Raw genomic sequence first — 19,087 nt, 5'->3', positions numbered from 1 at the left:
ATATATATATATATATATATATATATATATATATATATATATATATATAATTTCATAGCCTATCTATCATTTCAAATCCATCCCATGTTGTGTAAAACAAAATACATTTTTACACTCAATGTATCGAAGTTGTAGGCTGCCTGGGGGTAGTGTGCAGCTGCAAAGTAAACTAGATAAAAAAGTTCGTCGAGACAAACTTTAAGTTGGCTTGAAAAAGCCTAGCCAGAAAGTTTGAAACAGTTTTAAAAGTTTGAAGTTTGAAGTTTAAGTTTTAGTTTAGTAGTTTAATAGATAGATAGATAGATAGATAGATAGAAATAGTCAGAGAAAGATAGTGAAATAGATTAGTTTGATATATAGATTTAGATAGAAATAGTCAGATAAATAGAGATAGATAGATAGATAGATTTTTATCAAGATAAATACAGGAAGTTGTCAAAGAAAAACATATAACACGTCATCCTTGTCATCGCAGAATCTGACCAATGAGAATAAAGTGTATTAACATCAGGGATTTCACAGCCAATTTTGAACAACTGCGACGCCTTACCATCACTACGTGAAACCCTCATACCTCACTAAGCTCATCAATTTCATCCCTCAACTGATCATTACTTAGATATACACATAATGCTTTTGAGTTTCATGAGATAGGGAGCTTTTCAGCACCGATGTCCATGGCTGGAGCTGCACTTACACTGTACTCCTCGTAAGTGTTAAACAGCAGCACCATGTACTGCGAAGCACAGCGCCGGTCGTCATCCTAACGTCAGGCTCCATTCGTCACCACGATGGTAACCCGCAAAACTCCAACATGACAAAAAATGTTCTCTCTTTCATTCATCTTGCGTAAAAACTCATAGACAAAACAAGGCTAAAGCTAGTCCGAGAATAAAATGCATGTTTGGGCTGTTTAAACTGAACTTGCACTGACATATCTTGTAAAGTCATTGTTTTGTCTAAAGATGCACAACATTTTTTTCAAGGGTATGTTTATAAAAGTTACTTAAATTATCCTACGCCCTGTCTGTGAAACCAGACAGTGAATAAAGTAAATTTTGCTCTTCCGATTAAGTCTCTTGCAAAGCATTCTGGGAAATAGAAATGCCCTTACCCCCAGAAAGTAGACTGTGTACGAGGCGTCAAAAAGCAAGAAACCACTACAATCATTGTTTCAACTGGATGCGATGTAGCGCGAGGAGACAAAAATATAATACATGCTGTTGCAAAACTTCCAACAGAACGGGTTTGGAAAATTTGCTTTGATGCATCAAGAGTAGAGCATGTTATTATTGTGTCACTCTTGATAAAATTTAAAAGGCAATTATATGGTTAAATATATAATATTTTTAATATAGTATTTAATAAGAATTGACTACACATTTTTATTACTTTCTTGTAGGGAGATTTATCCTCCACCTTGTGAACAGATCTCCCTCTTTCCCAATCATGAGGATAGTTGAATATCTAAGAAGAATTCTTTCTTCTTCAACTTTCAACTACTCAATGATCAAGATCATCACTGTGTGTTTCAACAGCTGAAAACGTGCCATGGTGAGCGCCAGTCGTCATCCTAACGTCAAGCTCCACTCGTCATCACGACGGTAATCCCCAAAACTCCAACATAACAAAAAGTTTTCTAAATCTTAAACAATAACAATGATTCATTTTTAACAGTAGGCATATTTTAAAATCCATAGTTTGATAGCATATTTAAATTCATGACATTTCAACAGCTAGTAATAATAATAATAATACATTTCTATTGTAAGAACAGCTATTGTGGTGATGCGAGTTACGTTGTCACAGGTGAAGATAATGAGGAAATTAAATTGCTACATTATGAGACACAATTGTTCTGATCCTTCAAAAGTGGACAAAAATGCATATTCAAGACAAGGGGGTAAAATGACAATCAAAATAAATCTATTTCGACTGTCACTTGAAGTGAAATGTGAAATGTGTTGCGGTATTACATGAATGCTCACGTACTATGCATTGATCATTACAACCAATCGCACTGTTGAGCTCAGAAGGCAATAACCAATCAGATGAGTTTAGTTACCGGTGGAGAAAAAAAAATCTACTGATATCGAGGGAGTTTTTGTCACTTTCGCGCCATGTGCTCAGTCAGTGACGCAGGACTTTCTGAGGGGAATTTCAGTCAGTGTGTGACGCACTCTAAATAGGCTACTGCGCGTGGAAAAGTGCAGATACAATGCAAGTAAGATATTAAATTATAATCCTTTAGTCTTTTATGCTATTAAAATAACAATGTCTTGATTTTCTCATGCATAAAATGTAACTAATTAATAAACGTTCTTCTCTGTGCGGCATACAACCTTTTCCTCCCCACACAAAAACGCTTAATGTACTTTTTTAATCGACATTATTACAATATCACGAGTAAAAATCGACATTAATGATGTTTTACAGTTAAAAGGCAAAAAGTTGCTGTCATGCATGTAGATGAAGTATGCATCATCTTTTGTCAAATTCTTACATGTAATCAATAACTAAATTAAATGAGTAACAAGACAAAATAACTGCCAAAAAAATAGCTGATGAATTAACTATCAAAATTCATCTTTGCAATGCTGAGGAAATGGATGCATCTGAAATATCATTGTTTAATGCAGCTCACAGGGGATCAACAATGACTTAATTAATAGCTAATTAATAAAGTACATAAATAATGCTTTGTTTTAAACATAAAACGTTGAATATTTATTTTAAATTCAAAATTTCTAACAATACTTTAAATGTGAAATTAAAACCGCCACTAGGTGGCAGCAAGTCACCTTTATTGAGTGAGTCATTGAGATTCAACAGATTCAATTTGGCTTGTTCATTCAGGAACGAAGCGTTAATGTACAGCGAGTCATCAACCAATTCGTTCTGATAGACTGACAGACAGATAGTACAAGTTATTTATATATAATTGTATGTTACACTAACAGCCTCAATGATTCTTTTTTTTTTTTTTATTAGTGAGCATATTTTAAAATCTTAATCATAACATAGCAACAACTCGTAATAATAATATTGTAAGACTGGTGATGTCACAGTTACCAGGTGAAGGTGATGAGGAAATTAAATTGCTACATTTGAAGACACAATTGCACTGCTTCCTCCAAAATGGGAAGAAGAAGAAAAAATCAGAGGTCTTGAAGGTACGGTTACAATTGAAGTGAAATGTGAAAATAATTTTAAATGTGGCATTCAAGATTCATACTTTTTTGTGTGTGTGTTAAGCATTACAACCAATCACACACATCTCTGTTGAGCTCCGGATGCAATAACCAATCAGATGCGTTTAGATTAGTTACCGGTGAAGAAAAAAAAAAGCTAATATCGCGAGAGTTTTTGTCGCGTTCGCACCATGTGCTCAGTCAGTGACGCAGGTCTTTCTGAGGGGAGTTTTTGTGTGACGCACTCTGAAAACTGAATGCAGGTACGATGCAAGTAGGCTAAGCTATTACAATTATTACAATATCACGAGTAACATTACGATATTATTGATGTTTAATGATGATTAATGATGTTATGAGGCAAAAAGTTGCTGTCATTACAGCTTCAACCTTTGTGGGAAAGTTGTCTGCTAGACGCATCATCATTTTTGTCAAATTCTTACATTTAATCAATAAATTAAATGAGTAACAAGACAAAATAACTGACGAAAAATAGCTGACGAGTTAACTATCAAAATTCATCTTTGCAATGCTAAGGATCAGATGCATCTGAAATATCATTGTTTAATGCTGCACACAGGGGATCAACAATGACTTAATTAACAGCTAATTAATAAAGGGCATAAATAATGCTTTGTTTTAAAACGTTGAATATATATTTTTTTATTTTATTTTAAATTCAAAATTGATACTACTTTAAATGTGAAATTAAAACCGCCACTAGGTGGCAGCAAGTCACCTTTATCGAGTGAGTCATTGAGATTCAACAGATTAATTTGGCTTGTTCATTCAGGAACGAAGCTTTAATGTACAGCGAGTCATCAACCAATTCGTTCTGATAGATGTATAGAATAGAATATTATTTCATTACTGGATGCATCAGATGCATTGAAATAATTTCTTGAATAAATGATTTAATGACAAATACATTTCAGTCACTTGTCGCCGCCTGCCGACGAAACAATGTAATCCGTAAATGCATGGATTTCTTAAAAGGTAATTTACTCTATTTTGATCACTACTGTATACATAACTGTTAATATCCGAACTATAAAGTTTTATGTTAATATTTTTGCGGTGATTTCAATATAAGTAAAACTGAAATGAGACTTTGAAACTTTGTGGTTGAAAACACTGTATGTGCAGCCGTTTTATACCTATACATGACAACTTTTCTATCAAGTCAAACTTTGAGGTTGATCAACATGCAAGGAAACCGATGGTGCAACGCAACTTGATATTCTCTAACAATAATAATAATATAATGAAAGTAAAACATTTAAGGCTGTGTTTATAGCACGAAAAAAAAGATTGTATCACATGGTAATTGTATGGGGGGAAAGGTGTAAATGATAATACATGTGTATATTTTTTTTATGAAAAAAAAATATATATGTATATATATGTAATGTCTGTACATCGATTGTATATATATATATATATATATATATATATATATATATATATATATATATATAAACAAACAAACAAACAAACAACTTGTCTTTGAGGTGTGGCCATCTGTGTCCCTCTGGCGTGATGAGGCCCTGCTCGAGTGGAGTTTGGAACTCAGACCTGCTGCCAAATACTGAATACATCAAAAACTGCAGATAGGATGTAAGTAAGATATTAACTTATAATAGCTTTGTTTTTCATGCTACTAAAATAACAATGTCTTTATTTTCTGATGTGTAAAAACCAATTAACTTATTCATAAATGGTTCTTGACTTGGCATGCATGATACAACATTTAATGTATTCTTTTAATCGATATTAATCATTACAATATCATGATCAACAATCAGAAATAATGTTTTTTTTATTATTATTATTATTATTATTATTATTATTATTATTTCAGCCCTACTCTATAATGATTGAATTCCATTTTTTTCATATATGTAATTTGATATACTTTGTGTAAACTATTTTGATTTGGTTAAATGTAACTATTTGACAGAAAGTTTGGTAATCATAAGAATTGCCCTTTATACAGGAAAATTTGCCCTTGACAATCAATAACCTAAATTGGACTTTTAAATGGCACCTGTTTTCACCAGGTCTTCGTTTCGTTTTGGTTAAGTTGACAAATTATTAAAAAAAAAGAGAAAGTTTCAAATACTCTTTAAAAAAAAAAAAAAAAAAAAAAAAAAAAAACTGTATGTACATATTACTTCTATATAAGTATTACATTAATACATGATTAACTGTTATAATTATTTAATCATTAACTGTTATAATGATTTAATGTTATGTAATTAATTACTGCATTAATTTAGTCACTCTCCGCTGGAGCCTATCCCAGTTTCTATTTAATTTAGTACACAGTTCTAATGGATTACTTGTTGAAATAAGATTTCAATTAAATGTTTGTTTATAAAAAAAAGAAAGTAAGAGAGAGAAAATATTACACTTAGTACAGCTAGTAATTTAATTTTAAAATTAAAATTGTTTAATGGTCTAACTTATGTTTAACATGCTTGGTAGCATTAAGATCAGAGCACCTTTAATTTATGATAGGGAGGTGGTGATAAATCACATCAGACTTAATGATTATTTAAATTAATTTTATATAATTCATGAAAGAAAACGCAAAGCAAAATGTATTAAAAATGTATTAAAATGAACATGAACTTGACTAATTTAATAAAAAATGAAACAAGTAAAATACTGAACATTTATGTAAATTGTAAATTTAAAATTAACATGAACTTGAGTAAACTTTAAAAAAAAAAAAATGAAACTATTAAAAAAATAGAAACACAACAAAAACTACAACAACAACAACAACAAAAAAAGATTATTCTAAATTACTCAAACATTTCACCCTCCATGGCATCCCCCAACAGTTCAATATGTTGCACAATATATTTATTGTGAGACAATTTTAACATTATGGGGAGCTCATCAGCACCAATGTCCATTGATATTTCTTCTGGGACACTGTACTCATCATAGGTGTCGGAGAGAAGCACCATGGCACCTCCATCTTCTGCCGAGACACCTACAATGGTGACCACCTCCTCGACAGTTTGAAGTTCAGCCTTCTGAAATGTAACAATATAAACAAGTCTCAGTAAAGGCGCTATATAACAATGGACATGAACACTATTAATGTTAGTTGACTACCTAAGTTAACATGATCTAACAATGAAAATACTTCTAAAACATTTATTATTCTTCATTAATGCTTAGTTCAACATTTACTAAAACACTATCAAACTGAAAGTTGTGTAACTGTTGTATTTTGTTGATTAACATCTGTAACAAATATTAATAAGTACTGTAACAAATGTGTTGCTCAGTGTTAATGTATAGTCAATTCATTAACATTAATAGGGCCTTATTATATAGTGTTACCAATATTATGAAAATACCAATGGATATATAAAAAGTTCAAAAATGTATATCCCCTTGGTACACAACTCACAAGTGTAGAAAGATGAAGGAAAAATCAATTGGAGAATAATTTGGCTACATGATGCGTAATGTATGCTGTGTACCTCCACAGTTGTATAGCTCGAGGAGTTAAATTTGGCAGCAGGTTTGAGTGTTGCCTTGAGATGTGAAATCTCAACCTGATCTCCCAAACTCATCTCATGAAGGGCCTCATCACGCCAGAGGGAGACCTCGAAGCACTTCTGGCCACACCTCAGAGACAGGTCTCTGATGGGGACCTCCCCATCGGTCACCCGTGTCATCCTGATTACCTGCAACTACATGATCACAATGGTAGGACTGTTGTTAAATCACTGCAAGTAAATACAATAACAGGTGCTTAGACACAACTGATACAACATTGGCTGGGAATCTGAATTAAATGTGTCTTTAATCAAAGTTTTTAACAATGAAAGCAAATGAGCAGAAATGTGTGGTCATAGAATTTTCATTTTGGGGAAAACAAAGTTGAATTTAATTATTTAATGAAATATTTACTAGCTTAATTCACTCACTTTTTCTATTTCTCCTTTCAGGGAGATGAATCCTCCCCTTGTGAAAAGGTCGTCCTCTTCCCCTGTCACGAGGGCTGTTGGAGGACTGAGGAGATCCGTCGCCTTCTTCTCCGCTGCCTCTGGCACGGTGAAAGGTGCTGTTTTAAATTTCTTTGCCCCAGGGCCAAGAAAAATACACTCCCGACCGAATTTTAAGGACAAGGTGTGATTTTTTATAATATAGGCCTCCCCCTTCTCAAAAAGTGGGGTGCCTCCATCAACTGCCGCAATAAATGCTCTGTCACCATTGGTGAGAGCACTTATAGTGGTCGTTTTAAATGACCCGATCTCAGTTTTGTTTTTGGAGACCTCATAGGTCTTCGCACGGTGGTTTGTGCGATTGTTCACACACATGAGCTTGGTGGGAGTGGGCCTGCTGTATGGAGAGCTTGCAGCTGCCATTCTGGAGGGTAAGAGAAAATACACATTGATTTAATTAGCATCAGAAGTGAAAGAGTAAGACAGAAGACCAATAGCAATTCAGTACGCAAATTATACAACTACATCTGTGTCCAATAGGTTCACCATTCAGTTGGTTTAGTGCAGGTGTGTCAAACTCATTTTAGGTTGAGTTAAAAAATTATTTCGGAAAATACACTTTTCTGTCAGAAAAACTCCTGTCAGAATATATTTATTATATTAAAATTTTCCACTAAACAATTGTTAATATAACTTGATTTGAGGTAAAAATTACTTCAGAAAACATTTTCCTGTCAGAAAACTTCCTCTCAGACCAAATCCTGTTAGAATATATTTTTATTATATTGAAATTTCCCACTAAACAATTGTTAATATAACTTGATTTGAGGTAAAAATTACTTCAGAAAACATTTTCCTGTCAGAAAACTTCCTCTCAGACCAAATCCTGTTAGAATATATTTTTATTATATTGAAATGTCCCACTAAACAATTGTTAATATAACTTGATTTGAGGTAAAAAATTACTTCAGAAAACACTTTCCTGTCAGAAAACTTCCTCTCAGACCAAATCCTGTTAGAATATATTTTTATTATATTGAAATTTCCCACTAAACAATTGTTAATATAACTTGATTTGAGGTAAAAAAAAATTACTTCAGAAAACACTTTCCTGTCAGAAAACTTCCTCTCAGACCAAATACTGTCAGAATATATTTTTATTATATTGAATTTCCCACTAAAATTTAAACAATTGTTAATACAACTTGATTTGAGGTAAAAATTACTTCAGAAAACACTTTCCTGTCAGAAAACTTCCTCTCAGACCAAATCCTGTCAGAATATATTTTTATTATATTGAATTTCCCACTAAAATTTAAACAATTGTTAATATAACTTGATTTGAGGTAAAAATTACTTCAGAAAGCACTTTCCTGTCAGAAAACTTCCTCTCAGACCAAATACTGTCAGAATATTTTATAATTACTTAATAACTTTTTAAAAATAATTAATGTAATTCAAAATAAGTAAAAAAAATACTTCAGAAAATACACTTTCCTGTCAGAAAGGCTACTCTCAGATTAAATTCTCATTAATTGTAAAACATATATTAGCCTGTCTTGTCACTTTCATACAGAACCTATCACTAATTTAATTGGAAGAATTTTTATTGTGAAGTTATAACTTTTACACAGTTTGTAGAAAAGTAAAAATTCTCACCTCATCTGTGTGTTGTTGCTGCTGAATGATGAAATGAGTGAGTGTCAGTGGTCTTGAACTTGGCAGCAGTCCAATCAGAAGATATCGCCAAGGCACATGATGACTACATAGTAACCATTTGGCCAATTATTATTTTCCCCCTTCTCTACCTCTTCCCCTCCCACTTCCCTTCTAGCATCTTTCTCCCTCCCCCGCCTCTGTGTCCTCCCTCTGTCCCTCCCCCGCCTCTATGTCCTCCCTCTGTCCCTCCCCCGCCCCAGGTTTAACTGTAACTGTATTGTGAGGGGCCAAATGTCCTTACTTACATAGTGAAATATTATGACTAGTTAAAGGCTTATAAATGGGCCAAAACACATTTTTGTTGGATATGTTTAGGGCAGTGGTTCCCAAAACTGTCCTGGAGGACCCCCAGCACTGCACATTTTGGATGTCTCTCTCATCTAACACACCTGATTCAACTCATCAGCTCATTAGTAGAGACTGCAAGACCTGAAGTGGGTGTGCCAGATAAGGGCGACATACAAAATGTGCAGGGTTTGGGGTACTTCAGGACAGGTTTGGGAACCGGAACCATTGGTTTAGGGGATTGGGTTAAGTGATAGAAAATATCATTAACCTGATATAAAAGTCGATGAAAGTCTATGAAATGTGTACAATTAGTGAAACAAAGATGTCTGTGAGCTCTTTATATAACTACAAGGTCTAAATCAGAGTGATCACTTATATCAATGTTATATACAGTTGTACTCAAAATTATTCATACCCTTTTATTCAATACTTTTTGCAACCTTCGTTTCCCAAGATAACAGCTCTGACTCTTCTCCTATAATGCCTGATGAGTTTGGAGAACACCTGACGAGAGATCAGAGACCATTCCTTCATACAGAATCTCTCCAGATCCTTCAGATTCCAACTCCATGTTGGTGCTTCTTCTCTTCAGTTCACTTCATTCATTTTCATTAGGGTTCAGGTCAGGAGACTAGGATGGGCATGGCAGAAGCTTCATTTTGTACTTGGTGACCCATTTTTGTGTTGATTTTGATGTTTGTTTTGGATCATTGGCCTGATGGAAGATCCAACCATGGCCCATTATATGACTTCTAACAGGGACAATCAGGTTTGAATTATTATTATTTTTTTTTTTATCTGTTGGTATTTGATAGAATTCATGATGCCATGTATCTGAACAAGATGTCCAGGATCTCTGGCAGAAAAATAGGTCCACAATATTAAAGATCTAGCAGTATATTTCATTGTACTTTTTACCCCTGTGTGCACCAAACCAATCTTGAGTGTTTGCTACCAAAAAGCTCTTTTTTTTGTTTGTTTGTTTCATCTGACAATAAAACATTTGAAAAGTAACTGACACTACTGCAACTTCAAATGGGATGGGTTCTATGGTCAGATGAAACACAAAATAGCTTTTTTTTAGCAGCAAACACCCAAGATGGATTTGGTGCACACAAGGGTGAAAGGAACCTCATGTGCACAATGAAATACTGCTGTATCTTCAATGTTGTGGGCCTATTTTTCTGCTGGAGGTCCTTGACATCTTGTTCAGATTCATGGCATCATGGATTCTATCAAATACCAACAGATAAAAAAAATAAAACCTGACTGCTTTTGCTAGAGATCCTATAATGGGCTGTGGTTGGATCTTCCAACAGGACAATGATCCAAAACAAACATCAAAACCAACACAAAAATGTGTCACTGAGCACAAAATGAAGCTTCTGCCATGGCCATCCCAGTCCTCTGACCTGAACCCTAAAGAAAATGAGTGGAGTGAACTGAAGAGAAGAAGCACCAACATGGATCTGGGAATCTGAAGGATCTGGAGAGATTCTGTATGAAGGAATGGTCTCTGATCTCTTGTCAGGTGTTCTCCAAACTCATCAGGCATTATAGGTGAAGACTCAGAAGCTGTTATCATATCTGAGAGCTCACTTAATGACGTCATCCACGCTGCAGAGAGGCTTTCGATATAATATGTAGTATGTACTGCACGTTTTCCTCTCGGTAACTAAAATAAACACACAACCAATTTGACAGCGATGGCAGCAAAAAGAAAGCATGTGATCATAGCGATGTGCGTATGGTTGCACCAGCTCTGCAGTTCAGTACTTTAAATAGCACTTTATAAAATAGACTGCTTTAAAGCAAACAGCTTTACAGTATTAAATATAAAATAGTCATTCAGTCATGGAATGGACTATGCTCTTTCTCTTGTTAAATAGTTTAAAATAGCAATTTGTGATATAAATGCAAATGATACTGTATTGATTAAAATAAGGTTGCTTGTCAGGTTTTATGCATATGGTTGAGTGTTCTTTATGACCATTTTTAAATGATGTTTTTCTAAAAAACAACAAAAAAAGAGAAATATCGCAATATATCACAATATATCATATCATAATCCCTGTATCGTGATATGTCTTGTACAAGATTCTTGGCAATACACAAGGCCTAAAAAATAATTATATAAATTCATACAGGGCTAGTAGTATACAGATACACACCCAGGTATCGGATCAGTACTTGGTATCGGCCGATACCCTGAGCTCAGGTATCGGAATCAGTATCGGGAATGGAAAAGTGGTATCGGAACATCTCTAAACATAATTATATGTCTGATGAAAGCTTTCCTTTCCCATGAGTCATGCTCAAAACTACTTTCACAGTTATGTTTGGGAGGTGTTTCGCTTTTAAGTAAAGAATGTAATAATACATTTATTCGTCAACTTTCTCAATCTCGAAACCCAATTTCTCCAAAAGGGAAGTTTTTTGGGGTTCTAAAATAGAAAACATTCAGTGGAGGAAAACATAGTTATTACCATATAAATACTGTATACCCAATAGAGTGAAAGAAGAGCATTTTAAAATGTTGCATAATATATACCCCTGTAATGCTCTTGTGTCAATTTGTGAAGATATTTGTCATTTATTTCTCTCATGTAATGTTTCATTACTTTTCTGGAAAGATGTGAGTTCCTATTGTTTTTCTAAAGTTAATATGAACTATAATTTACACATGTTGTTTGCTTTTTTGAAAACCAAAACAAAGTTTTGATATTGCAGCTAACTTGTCTTGTTCTTTTCTCCTTCTACAGGACAACCTGATGGATATTTATTAAAATGAAATGATTTTTTAAATTAAAATGTTATTTTAATTTATAAATGAATTTATTTTAATTAATTTTATTCATTAAAATAATACATGAATTTAAATGAAATGATTGTAAATGAATTTTATGTAATGAATTTTATGTAATGAACTTATTTTAATTGTTTTTATTTGAATTAACTTGTTTTAATTCAATTGTATTTATGTTTTGAATAAATTAATAAATTGTATTAATATTTAATTGTATATGTATTGAAATTAACTTTTTTTTTTAATAAACCACATATTACCGTTAATTAATGAATTAATAATTCATTTTATGCACTATGTGTTGTATTTATTATAATAATGGGTGTATTGAAATTAATATTTTTTTCCCATTTTATTATTGTTGGTATTCTTTAGTGATGTATTACTTAAATGTTTGTAAAATGAGGGGAAATTGAAGGAAAAGTGATAGAATTTTAAACCTACACAATTTAGATAACCGTTATCAGCTTTTCGGCACGTGACTGATTATAACCAATGAGACTGCGGGATCTTTGCGTTACGTAGGAAATCCGGTTCTCTCGCCCGTGATCTCGGTTCTGTCAGGTAAGTTAAGCGTCATAAACTTTGAGTTGTCTTTTCAAATTAGCAAAAATCATCAAAATATTAGTGAATTGATTGATTTTATATAAAAACATACCCATTTTAGCTTGAACATGAGTATTACTTGTTGCGGTTCAAACTATAAAGCGGCGACTAGCCACTACCGTTATTTGAGGTAACGTTAATCTGAGGTAATTTAACTAAACATTTTATCTTTGAAACTTAAATCTTTTGAAACTTTTTTATTTATTATTGCTATGAAAGGATGTTGTTTAAAGGGCAGAGCTATGAACATAAAGTCCGAGCAAGTCGATGAACGTACATATAACTAATAAACATGTCTTAGTTACAAACGGACAGCTTCACAAAAAACACGATGTATTTACATGTATGTTTTTTGCTTTACATCATTACAAAAGTTGTTACTTTGAAAGGCTTGGCTGCGAGCGCGCGAGCTCTCTTTCACACGCGCTGTCGCGTGCACTGCATCGGCTGAGAGAGAAGAAGACTCGCATGCGCAGCATAAGGCGCATGTGCCCATAAAGATTAAACAAGCCATTTTATAGTGTGATATACAATTAAAGTATGAATGATAACAGGATAATTAAATTTAGCACAGCATTTTAATGTAGCCTAATGTCTGTAGGTAATTGGTAGCCTACTGATAGATGTGTGACATGAACATATTCTATATTGTCCACACAATTCTATTTCTTTCCACAGTTTGTTGCAGTCTTAATCTACTTAAGATGTTCATAACATTGGTGTAATAATTTCTATTGTCTGTATATAGTTCATCAGTACGTGCATCCATGTAGACCTATGTAATATTTGACTTTTAATGTTTCTTTTCCCTTCCCTTTTTCTTTTGTAAACAGATCATTAGTTCTGCTCTGTAAGTATTCTATTTTGACTCACTGCCTGACACATATGATAACAGCATATTGATTAGTCAGTGATAATTTCTCTTTAGATTGTATATAATTCTATCTACACACTGACATTTTTCCCCTTCTTTTTACACTTATGAAAACAGGTCATTTCTTCTATTATGTAAGTACTCTTTGATTCACACTTTCCAGATTCTCATACACTTATCTAATATATAATATAGATGATTGCTGGTGATTGATTATTTTTCTTCCTTTTTGTTTTTCTTTCAACAGCAGTCAACATCCAACGACCCCAAAGGCTCTTTTAAGAGCCGCCCACCCTGCATCACAGGTGTGTACGTATTTGTTGCTGTTATTTTGCTTTTTATTTGGAGTCATTCAATTGTTTTGTTTGTATGTTATTTGGAACCATGTACTACTGCTGGTCACTGGCCATTTTTAAAGTTCCAAAATCATTATTGACTTATTTTTCCAAAATCACAGGTGACTGATCTCATGTTTAACCCATCATCATTACAGTGCACACAACAGCCCTATGTGTTTGAGCTGTGAACAAATCTAATTTGTCTTTTATCATTTATTCTTTCATAGTAGATTGGTCGCCTTGTCAATCTATGTAAGTAGCAAACATTTCAAATGTAACACTTTTTTTTTTTTTTATGGAAAATGTATTGATTTTTTTTTTTTTTTTTTTTTTTTTCATCAGTGCCTTTCATATCTGCTGAAGCTCAGCATGTAGTACTACAATATGCCATATTATAGTTAATAATATACAACGGAAGTAAAACATTTAGGCCTGGTTAACACAAGTCCTATTTAATGGTAAATGTTCATGCAGACCTATGTAATATTGGACTAAACTTGTTTCTTTTTTTCCCCCTTTTCATTGTGTAATCAGATCATTAGTTCTGCTCTGTAAGTATTCTATTTGACTCACTCTCTGACACATTATATGATAATAGCAGCATTTTGATTAGTTACTGTTTAGATTGTAATTAATTAATCTGCACATTGACTTCTATTCATATATTGGTATTTAGTGATGTTTTTTCTTTCTTTTACACTTCTGAAAACAGGTCATTGGGAAACATAGGAAAACTGCTATGTAAGTTTTTTTTGTTTTTTTTTTTTTTCATTCAAACTTTCTTAATTCTCACACACCTATGTTATATTTTAGATGTTTTTTTTGTCATTTATTTATTATTTTTGGTTATCCATTGTTCTCCATCTTCCTTTTTATTTTTCTCTTAACAGCAGCCAACATCCAGCAAACCCAAAGGCTCTGCATCACCCACCCTGCATCACAGGTGTGTACAATGATTTTCACACTTTCCAGATTCTCACACACCTATCTAATATATAATATAGTTGATTGTTGGTGATTTATTTTTTTTTCTACCTTTTTGTTTTTCTCTCAACACCAGCCAACATCCAACAAACCCAAAGGCTCTTTTAAGAGCCGCCCACCCTGCATCACAGGTGTGTACATATTTGTTGCTGTCATTTTATTTGGAGTCATTCAGATGTTTTGGCTGTATAGTAGTCAACATTTGAAGTTGATCAAAAAAGTTCAAAGTTGTCCTAAGAAGGTTTTAGGACAACTTTGATAAAAGGCTTTGATCCACTTCAAATGTTGACTACTATACCATGTTCTACTTACTGTACCATTTTGAAAGTTCCAAAATCATTATTGCCTTATTTTTCCAAAATCACAGGTGACTGATCTCATTTTTAACCTCATGTGTTTGAGCTGTGAACAAATCTAATTTGTCTTTATAATTTATTTCTTTCACAGTAGATTGGTTGCCTTGTCAATCTATGTAAGTATCAAACATTTCAGATTTAACTTTTATTGTGTGTGTTAATGGAAAAATGTTGATGGGGTTTTGGTTTTTTTCTTCATCAGTGCCATTCATATCTGCTGAAGCTCAGCATGTAAGTACTACAATATTTTTAATTTGTTGAGCATTTGCAGTGCAGGTATATCCGTGCAATTCATTAAATTTCTAGAAAGATTAAAAAATATTAAGATTATATAAAATGGTTTATCATGGGACATAAATATAATGTGTATTGTATGTGTGTGTGTGTGTCACTGAGAGATCACTCAGACCTTATATGAACAAACCTAATTTGTCTTTTTGTTTTGTGGTATTTTCTACAGTAGACAGGACACCTTGTCCATCTAGGCAAGTTACATTGTAAAACATTACATAAACAGTAAAAAAGAAAAGAAAAAATGGTGTGCTGAATTTATTAAAAAATCTTTATTGGTAACACTACAACCATTCAGAAATTTGTTAAAATTACTGTTAATTAGCAGCCTGACAGCCTCCAGGATTGCCATCTACAGAGCGTTTCGGGACATCATACCTGTTTGTACATTGTACTGTGTACAGTTGTTTTTTCCCCTAAAACAAAACGAAACAGTCAATCAGTTTTATATAACTTCACAGTTACCTATAACTGGTTAGTTTATTTTGAGGTTTTAAAGCTTACTGAAATCAAAGATTTCCACACTTGCTACATAATTTTGGAAAATCACTTACCTTGACTTTATCTAATCCAGAAGTCACTCACACAGTTTTTCTTTGAAGAAATGCCCTAGATCAGATACAGATAGAGAGAGATTAAAGTCTTTAAAAATGGTCAAAGATGAAATGAAGTGAATCAGCTCTACTTCACTCTTAAGTTTAAAGCTTATGTACCTTACATTTGATCCACATGCCCTGCTCATCCAAAATGGGTAGTCTTGCTTGCTTCACATTCAGACGGGCTTGCATCAAATTGTGCTGTTTTCCTGCAGGTTTTTTTTTTTGTTTGTTTGTTTTTTTTGTCATATTTATTTTTATCAAACTCCAGAGCTATAACTGAATGACTCAAAATTAAGTAAATTTATTTTTGTTTGTTTGTTTGTTTGCAGTGTTGGTCATATCTGGTGAGGCTCACCATGTAAGTACTACTGTAATGCTATTTTTTTGGCCATTTGCACTGTATGAATTTACTTAAGCATGTTAATGCATTATTATGGGACAACATAAACAATATATCCTGAAGGAAATCGTATATCAACGGAAACTTTACTGTGATCATGAGGCCATTTTTTTAGTTGTGAACACTGCTAATTTGTCTTTTTTTTTTATTTTATTTATTTTTTTTTTTATCTACAGTAGATTGGACGTCTTGTCCATCTAGGTAAGTAAAGTACCATTGTTAAACATTTCAAATTCAGACTCCGATTGTTAGCTTTATCATTACAGTGAATGAAATATGTTAGTGATTCTGTTTTGGTGTTAAAACTTAACATCTTTTTCTTTTTTGCAGTGTTGGTCATATCTGGTGCAGCTCACTATGTAAGTACTTTTGTAGTGCTAATTTGTTGGCTATTTGCACTGTATGCATAAGATTAAAATTTGATTTGTAGAACATTTTAAAATCAGTGCAGCATATTAATGCATTATTATGGGACAATGTAATATATCTTGAAGAACTGTCTAACAATGTAAGCTTTTGATAAATGTGCTCATGAGGACAATTCTGAGCTTTGAAACAAGGCTAAATTGTCTCTTTTTTTTGTCTAGAGTTGATTGGAAGTCTTGTCCATCTAGGTAAGTAACATTGTTAAATATAGGAGGTTTCTGCAATATTTTTATATTAAATGTAGGAAATGTTGTTTTTTTTATAGATTGACTGGATTACCCAAATGTGAAATATAAACTGTTTTTTAATGGCACATGCACTATATTAATTGCACTATATGTACAGAGATGTATTGTGGATTAAATATACGTAAACATATAACTATGTAATCAGTTGCTTAAAGTAAAAAATAATAATAATAATTGAGCACAAACTGATTACATGTTGGTGTTAAAATCACTTACAGCTGTGTAGTATAATCCAGGCTTTGAGGACTGATATTAAATGGTGCATTCTTTATAATTATTAACTTTGATTATAAATAAAACTTTATTCAGTTAAAAATAAAAATATTAAGTAACTTATGTATTCAAAATCATGATTAATACAGTGGCAATTTAGTAGTTCTTATTTACATTTTAATGATTCAGTAATTCCTGTACATTTATAGACATGGATGTTTGTGAAAAATGTAACTAACTTGTTTTTTTTTCTTCTCTGTGTGTGTTGTCTCTCCTGTCCTATCCTGTCCTATCCTATCCTATCAATACCTTTATATCCATTTTCACTCAAACCTTTATCATGCTTATTACTTAAACCTTTGCCATTCTGCACTTTCTCTTCACAAAATGACAAAATAACTGGCCTTGCATTCCAAAACGCTGCTGCTATGCTTGCTGCTTGCTTGCTTGCACCCAAACGCAACCTATCTGCGATCTACCCATGCAAATCATCCCAAACGCACATAAGCAGCTTGCTAACGCACCTGAAAAAAAGAGCCAGAAACCCAAACTTTGAACCTGAAAACCAAACCCAAACTTTGAACCCAAAAACCAAACCCAAACTTTGAACCCAAAAACCAAACCCAAACTTTGAACCCAAAAACCAAACCCAAACTTTGAACCCAAAAACCACCTCAAGAAAAGAACTCAAATTGTTTTGCAGTGCCAGAAAGCCTGACAGAGGGACCAGTTACAGCTCCAGTCTGCCCTGCTGCCTTCTTGATCAACACCGATCTGAGGACTACGTTGGAAAATCAGCATCATCAACACACACACACACACACAGTCATTTGTTTTATAACCAACTGTTTGGCTTTACATTACATAGTGTTCATTTTCTATAGTCGTGTATATTACATAATCAACTTTATTTAGCTTTTGTGTTAATGACTTTGCTTATCATTAAGTCTAACATATTTTGGTGATATCCGTGTTTAGCATTTTTTGAACTGCCTTTCAGTTTATGTCGTCTTGTATAGCATATTTAACCATACAGTTTACGTTTTAATTCCATTTCATATAAAATTTAAATACTTTGAGGTAAATTGTCTAATCTAATATCTTCTTTTACTATACAATATATTGAAGAATAAATAAACTGTTGATCCCTTTTGCATTCATCAGTTAAACATTTTTGTGTATTATTTTTAGTAAATTTACTTAAGTGTTTATACATTGTTTCTTGGTTGACGGATAGTTGATATCCAACTGTGGTACTGTCATACGATTAACAATAGCAGCTATCATTCGGTGAGTAACTGTTTTTATTAGCGTTTCACAAATATCTGCTGTTTGCTCTCATAACCCAGCGTCGTCATAATGCCAAAAAAAGGGAAGAGAAGTGACGGCCAGAAGCAGCGGCCGACAGGTACAAGCTTCATTTGGCATCATCGTAATGCCAAGAAAAGGGGAGAAAAGTGATGCTCAGAAGCAGTGCAGAAAGGTAGAAGCTTCATTTGCCAGTAATGTCAGCACCACCTCTGCGTCAGGTGTGAGTGACGTAAATCCTTACGTGCTGTCTGTTGCAGCATCCCACTGTCAAACTGATGCGAGGTACAGTGATTACTCCAATGGTCGTCAGTGTACTTGTAATGCATTAATGTTTCTCGCAGTGCACAATGAATGTAATGAGCTGCACAGTTCAGATTTGGATCGCGTGTTACAGAAAGGTGATGCTTTGTATACTAGTGTCAAAAAAACACTGCAAGGAAAAGGACAGTTTGTTAATAATTGTTTA

At 33.2% G+C, this 19,087-nt stretch overlaps 1 protein-coding gene and 2 long non-coding RNA genes across 9 annotated transcripts; 2 read left to right on the top strand and 1 right to left on the bottom strand.

Moving 5' to 3' along the window:
- Positions 1-288: 288 nt before the first annotated feature.
- LOC125280131 lies at positions 289-8,841 on the top strand. Of its 6 annotated transcripts, none has more exons than XR_007187541.1 (5): positions 289-3,454; positions 4,703-4,808; positions 6,150-6,923; positions 7,166-7,991; positions 8,378-8,841. It is a non-coding gene; the product is annotated as an uncharacterized LOC125280131 (long non-coding RNA). The 6 variants fall into 6 exon arrangements; XR_007187540.1 differs by lacking the exon at positions 8,378-8,841 and having other exon boundaries at positions 6,150-6,203; positions 6,703-6,923; positions 7,166-7,639; XR_007187537.1 differs by lacking the exon at positions 8,378-8,841 and having other exon boundaries at positions 6,150-6,245; positions 6,703-6,923; positions 7,166-7,639.
- LOC125280121 lies at positions 5,824-9,016 on the bottom strand. Its single transcript, XM_048210447.1, has 4 exons — positions 8,822-9,016; positions 7,145-7,586; positions 6,695-6,907; positions 5,824-6,238 (listed from the first exon to the last, which is right to left on the bottom strand). Exons 1-4 carry the CDS (start codon positions 8,824-8,826, stop codon positions 6,002-6,004), a joined length of 897 nt encoding a protein of 298 aa, XP_048066404.1. The 5' UTR covers positions 8,827-9,016; the 3' UTR covers positions 5,824-6,001.
- Positions 9,017-14,591: 5,575 nt separating this feature from the next.
- LOC125280144 lies at positions 14,592-18,677 on the top strand. Of its 2 annotated transcripts, none has more exons than XR_007187542.1 (9): positions 14,592-14,736; positions 14,854-14,908; positions 15,225-15,249; positions 15,336-15,364; positions 16,353-16,381; positions 16,600-16,624; positions 16,754-16,782; positions 17,013-17,037; positions 17,819-18,677. It is a non-coding gene; the product is annotated as an uncharacterized LOC125280144 (long non-coding RNA). The 2 variants fall into 2 exon arrangements; XR_007187543.1 differs by having other exon boundaries at positions 14,593-14,736; positions 17,822-18,677.
- The last annotated feature ends 410 nt before the right edge of the window (positions 18,678-19,087 follow it).

The sequence above is a fragment of the Megalobrama amblycephala genome, linkage group LG1 (genome assembly GCF_018812025.1).
Source record: "Megalobrama amblycephala isolate DHTTF-2021 linkage group LG1, ASM1881202v1, whole genome shotgun sequence".
Taxonomy (NCBI): Eukaryota; Metazoa; Chordata; class Actinopteri; order Cypriniformes; family Xenocyprididae; genus Megalobrama; species Megalobrama amblycephala.
The sequence above is the reverse complement of the archived record's forward strand: the minus strand, read 5'-3'. Positions and strand labels throughout refer to the sequence as shown.